The sequence below is a fragment of the Aptenodytes forsteri genome, unplaced genomic scaffold (assembly GCF_000699145.1).
Source record: "Aptenodytes forsteri isolate BGI_AS27 unplaced genomic scaffold, ASM69914v1 Scaffold227, whole genome shotgun sequence".
Taxonomy (NCBI): domain Eukaryota; kingdom Metazoa; phylum Chordata; class Aves; order Sphenisciformes; family Spheniscidae; genus Aptenodytes; species Aptenodytes forsteri.
The window spans coordinates 1,438,421-1,444,803 of NW_008795365.1; the positions used below are offsets into that span (position 1 = coordinate 1,438,421).

The 6,383-nt window shown below is 41.8% G+C and overlaps 1 protein-coding gene across 1 annotated transcript in view; it reads left to right on the top strand.

The window, feature by feature from the left end:
- Positions 1-1,493, top strand: part of CDS1 (CDP-diacylglycerol synthase 1) — a 58,478-nt gene extending 56,985 nt beyond the window's left edge. Inside the window, exon 15 of the mRNA XM_009280272.1 lies at positions 1,364-1,493. Coding sequence (XP_009278547.1) covers positions 1,364-1,493 — 130 coding nt within the window. The remainder of the gene's footprint in view (positions 1-1,363) is intronic.
- The last annotated feature ends 4,890 nt before the right edge of the window (positions 1,494-6,383 follow it).

A 6,383-nucleotide genomic window follows, 5' to 3' on the forward strand; every position in this document is an offset into this window, starting at 1 on the left:
GCGGGGGGTTGGACTAGATGACCTTTAAAGGTCCCTTCCAACCCAAACTATTCTATGATTCTATGTGCTTGTAGGAAAATCCATCTTACTCTGAGCCACCAGTTTGTGAAGAATCAAGGAAGAGCAAAACCTGGTTCAAGTGAAAAGTTTCTGGACTTCTCTCACATGAAGCATTTCCATTCCTCTTGCAAATTCCATGACCTATAAGCTTGCATAGGAGCTGTACCATAGTTACTTCATACAAGTTATGTTCTGCACTGTTGGCATAGCAGAGATTGCAGGTTTCTAAATCTGATTTATGCAATGATTTCAAATACAGAACTATTAAGAAAACATATGTCACTGCCTAGGATTTGTGTCAGGTTCAAGCTGTGCCGTAATGTTTCTGTGACTGCTATTAAAGGTAACCTGTGTGCCCTAAATATCAGAAAGTTTTTGTAGCAGCCTCTTAGAAGTTTTACTAGAATTTACTGATTACAGGGAGGTATGAGGATGGGGTTCTGGGCAGGAGGGTTGCTGCAGCATCTGCTTTCCCTGCGTGGTTCCTGAAGAGCTTGTAGGTTGCGAGACTGCAGTTCTTCCTGTAAGTTTCAGTATTTCTGTCGCTTGACTTGGGATTTTCTGTTTAAGATGAAAACACTACAGTTAAAGAGAGGAGGGAACTTCTTAAAAATACTGCTCATCTTCCCTGAACCACACCAGCTTTCAAGAAGAGAATTGTCATTCCCATGATTTCTTACAGTCAGTCATTTTAGTTCCTGGGGCAGGGGAGATCAAGGGGCTGTAGGTGTTCAAACTGGTACGTGCCCTTAGTTTTTTAAATGCATATGGCTAAATAATTATTAGATACCTCATCAGCAACAGATTCTTTGCCTCGTATTCGGTCCATCTTAGAAGTAGACTGTAAATAAGTGACTAGCTAAAAATGAGGCTGTTATTTAGAAAAGCTTGGTTTAATTTGCGGTTTTCTTTACCGACTTGGCCAACTTTCCATTTAGTTCAATAGTACACAGCTTATCTGGCAACAGATACTAAACTAAAAAAGATCTGTTGATGAAAAATGTTGATAACAGTGATTAAGGATGAATCAGTGAATCTTATTTGTCATAAGCCTTCTTAATATACCCATCGGACAGCAAATACAAGAAATGCTTTTTAGTTTCTGTTCAGATTGAGCTAAGGCGTATATTTTGCCAGTAATGCTCGCCCATGCATCCTGAGGAGAGAGGCTGGGAGAAATCCATAACTTTGTGTCCCAAAAAAGGGAAGGCATTGTTTGTGCAGCAAGAGGAAAATGGAAAGCTGCTGAAAAGTTTCTTTAGAGCTGCTGCTCACAAGAAAAATTTTCTTTTTTCATTGATAGGGGTCCAAATCCCAGCAAATTACTGAAACAGCTGTTGATACTTCAGCCTGAGCAACAACTAATCGTGTATAAAACCCTGAAATCTCACCTCGTCGAAAAAGGGATCCTGCAGCCATCCCTGAGAGGGTAGCTTGTCAAAACGGAGGGCTAGAAGAAACCTCCGTTTACAAGAAGCCTGTGGAAAAGCATTGCAAATGTGCACATAGATAATAGCTAAAGGAAGAGTAGTTTGTGGACTGGAAGAGGTGAATGTTTCCTGAAATGAATGTGAATGCTATGACTTCCTATTAGGACACAGAAGATCTCTTACTCCTAAAATAATGAAAATGCTTGCGAAGTAACAGTACACACGCTGTATATTGTAGTTCCTGAAGTGGACGGCAGCAGTCTTCCTTCAGCGCCCAGCCTGACAGCCTTTGTATTTAAAAAAAAAAATAAATAAAATTCACCATTAGTTTTTAATGAGTTATTTAATATTGCATATCTTAGCAATACTTTTTTGGTCTCCAGTGGTTACTGAAGCGTAAACAGATGAGGCAGGTGGTCACTTTTATGTAGCCCAGTGCTGAAATTACAATTGGCCAGAAAATGCTTGTTAGCCCGGTCAACGAGGTACTTACAGCCTGCTGTATCAGACTACCTGTATTTACTAAATCGCTATGAAGGTTAAACTTAGCTCTGTTTTTAAACAAACAGCTTTCTTATGAAATTATTTCATGCTTTGAAGAGAAAAGTACCTTTACTGAAGTATAGCTGGGCTGTTTGGGCTGTGGAGCTGCTATTTTTTTGGTTAATGTTACGGATTAAAAACAAGCGTCTACATCCAAAAGTAGAGATTACCTCAGAAAATGGGTAACGGTAACCCAGTAAACAGATTGGGGGGAATCTGGAGTTTAAGCCCTCGGTTTCCACGGCCTGATCAGTGAAGACAGTAATTCAAGCCTTATTCCTCGTGGCCTGATCAGTGTCTGAAGACAGTAATTCAAGCCTTATTCCTCGTGCCTCTTACCTACCGCATAGAATGGGGGTATTTCCTTCTTTTTAAAAGTACTTTGAGGTCCTGAGTAAAAAGTGAAGTTTAAGTGCTGTTTTATTAATGTGTGACTCAGTGAAGGCAGAAACTTTTATCTCATGAATGTGTACGGTGCAAGACAGGATGCATGGTTCTTCTGCTGTGTGTTATTATTTTAAGAAGATCCTCAAGCAATCTTAGGTAACCACATAGGTGTTTGAATGGAGAATTTTTATAGAAAGTGGCTATTCTGTAGACTTAGTGGGGCATATGAGGAAAGCTGATGCTCTGTAATTCTTCTTAATCCTAGCTGTTTTCTAACTTTTTTCATCATGTGACATGTCTGGATGCAAATAAAAATATAAACTTTTTTTGAAATGACAAAAATGACTCCTGTACAAACAGAAAGCACAAATGCCAATTTTGTTTTGGTATACTGTAACTTGATACAATTTAATTTTTCCAACTAATTGTAAATAAGTAAGTTTCTCCTGCGGTGAATGTACCGATGCCACGTGTGTGTATATGTATATAAAATATTAAAAGATGTGTGTGTATATATATATATAAAAGGTGAAAATTTTAAATGGTTGGTGCTACTTGAGGATAAAACCATGGAGAAAATCACTAGGGTGGGTGATAAGCTGTATCTGTAAAATTCAGACTGCTTTTTGTTGAACACCATGCAGCTGAGACCACCGTGCACTCTGTTTTGCACTTAGGCCATGGTAGCGTGTGTACAGCTTGTGTATGGAAAAGCACCCCTGTACATGGCTATGACACGAAATCCAGGTCTAAAGTAGTTCCTGTTGATGTCAGGTATTTGACAGAATTGAATTATGTCTGACCTGGAGATTGCAGTGCTCCACAGAGCACTGCACAGATTGCACACTCCAAGAGGTGAAAAGTGTTGCCAGCTGCTTGTCCATCAGTGGCCGTGCGACTTGGCTTATTAATTGGAGGGGACTGAATTTCAGCCCTTCCACCAGAAGGTTAAAAGGTAGCACAGCCAGGGAGTGGGACATGTGGAAAGGTGCTTTAAAAAGAAGGGAAGGGAAAATGAGAGGGCGACCAAAGTAGCATACCTGGAAAACTAACTTTTAGATGAGGCTTTGGTTATGTACGGGACTTTGGTAGATGCTTATGAAAAAACCCAGCCATACTGGAGCTGGTATATCTTTATCCTGGGTATTTAAAAATAAATAAAAAAATTAAAAATTATATGTAGAATATATATATAGAAAGGTAATTGTTACTTCAGAAACTTGAACTTTTTAGTGTAATTTTATAGCATGTATAATAAGGAAGTTAAAATATATTTTAGCATTTAGTACAACAGAGCATTTGAAATTAATTGCTATCTATTTGCACAATAGAAAGTTCAACACTGCAATTCTTCTGTTCAATGTTAAAATGAAGAAGGGATCACTTGTGAACTCACTCATCAATTTTCTGCATACAGTAATAGCTTCCTGCTGGCTTATGCTTGGTGTAAATAAAGCTCAGCAGGGCCTGTCACTGTGGAGTGACAACTACGCTTGCCTGCTATGAAGTGCATTTACCCCGCTTGTTACTTCTGTTAGTTCAAGCATTGCAACATGACCAACAGGAACGTTTAACTTTTTACACCAGTGATTCTTTTCACTTGCACTTTTGTTCCAAGTTGCTAGTAACTACCTGTTGAGCAAAAAAAAAATGTACATTATGTAAATATTGTAAATGGTATGAGCATATAATGTCTGGTTTAGTTTGACTGTTTCAATCTTTCATTGAAGCAGTTGTTGTAAAAAAAAAAAAAATAAAACTGGGACAGAAATCCTCCTGTCTTGTATTTCCTATGCACAGTGGGTGGTGATTTCTTAACAAAAATTTATACTCCTTTATATTATTCATTGAAGTTGTGTTCTTAATAGCAAAGCCTGCTATTAATTTCCTACCTTTTGCCCCTCAAGACTTCAGGCCATCCTTGACTGTTGCTGCAGGCAACTTATACGGTGTGCCTCATCTCCAAAGACAGGCAAACTTGGCATCTTTTCCAAAAGGTGCTCATTTCAACACCGTGTGCTTTTCCCTCTGCGTGGATGGTGCACAGTGTGCAATGCAGCATGGCTACTGCAGCTACCTGGAGCTGACAGAATGGAAAAGCCATGCTTTCATTGCCCTCTGCAATTACTTCCCTCCACGCAGGAAATACTGCTGCCTGCGGCCTCTACGGCACACCAGTGAGAGGCTGGAAGAGGCTGCCACAGAGCATCAAGGCCTGGTCCTGGCACTCTTGGCTCTCCTCGTGGTTCATAACCAGTGAGAGAGGTCACTTACGTGGGCTAGACCAAACAACCAGAAGTGCTGCGGTGAGTGCGACGCTTGCTCAACGGGCGAGCTCCATTCATAGGGGCGCTTCCTGGGACGGCCCGGACTTTCCCCGGTGTCTGGGCCCCCGCTGTGTCACGAGGATGGCACTGCTGCTTCCAGCCACCACTGGTCCCTCTTGCTTCCACTCCAGGTATCTGCAAAGAAATGGCAGAGAGGGGAGGGTGTGGCAATGCCAAGACTAAAGCTCCTGCTCAGGGAGGACTCAGTGACTTCTTTTCCCACCCTGCCACATTCTGCCTCTGGAAACACGAGTAATCTTTCAGTTTTCTTGGTGTCAGGGGTTGTGAAATTTTCTTGTTTTGGAACCCCACTTCCCATTCGTTATTCCTGGTGCTGCTGGCACAGGCCTGTCAGTATTCACCGTGCATGGGGATGGTGGGGCGGCAGCTGGCAGCTGCCTCCCTCCTGCTTTCCTGTTCCTTCCCTTCTAAGTCTTGGATCCGAGGCCCTTCACCTCCTGCAGCCTCAAACAAGCCAGGTAACAAGTGCATCTTGTTTCTAAATTACAAAGACGACCGTAAGATCTGTTAAGCACTCACCATCAACAAATCATGTCTGTGTTGCACACCTCCTTTGACTTTAGAAAACTACCGGAGAAGCACAGAGGGAGCTTTCCCGTGGCCTGCAACCCGCTTCCTAATGTTCTTCTGAGGAAAGGAAGGGGAAAGTTAGTGGTGAGTTTTCTCCTGCTAGACAGATAATGTTTTGGACTGTTACTTGCACAGAAACAGGAAATTTTTACCTTCAACAGACAAAACCCTTTCAAGGCATGCTCGCTGAGACAGTTGGAAGGAGCTGCTTTCAGGGATGCTAGCGTAGCAGTGGACTGGCCTCACAGCGAAAGTAATCCTTGTTTGTGCAGTTGCAGCGGAAGGAATTAGTGACTTTTTTTTTTTAAACATCGACTTCAGTTGTCCTACATAACATTTAAGCCACACTGCACAGAGTCCCTTTGTCCAGCTTGTACTAGAACCTGCACATAGCTAAGGTACAATTGCTCTTTCTCTTGCAAATAGTTTCTCAGTTAGAAAATGGATATTCAATTCCATGGTTTAGCAATTTCAAATTGCATAAACTTAGACCTAAGTCCTGTATCTGACAGGATTCCAGAAACAGGTGGTAATTCAATGTCACTCATAAACACAGAATCATAGAATCACAGAATCATTTAGGTTGGAAAAGACCCTTGAGATCGATGAATCCAACCGTTAACCTAACACCACCACGTCCACCATTAATGTACCACTGAATACTGCAGACACTATGGTTTGTTCATTGCATACATATTGCACCCTGACTTCCCAATACTGATGCTTGTTCTACGAATTACAGGGACACATCTTGATCTCTAAAGGAACAGGTGAGAATCATAGAATCACAGAATGGTTTGGGTTGGAAGGGACCTTAAAGATCATCTAGTTGCAACCCCCCTGCCATGGGCGGGGACACCTTCCACTAGACCAGGTTGCTCAAAGCCCCATCCAGCCTGGCCTTGAACAATTCCAGGCATGGGGCGTCCACAGTTTCTCTGGGCAACCTGTTCCAGTGCCTCACCACCCTCACAGTGAAGAATTTCTTCCTTATATCTAATCTAAACCCACCCTCTTTCAGTTTAAAGCCATTACCCCTTGTCCT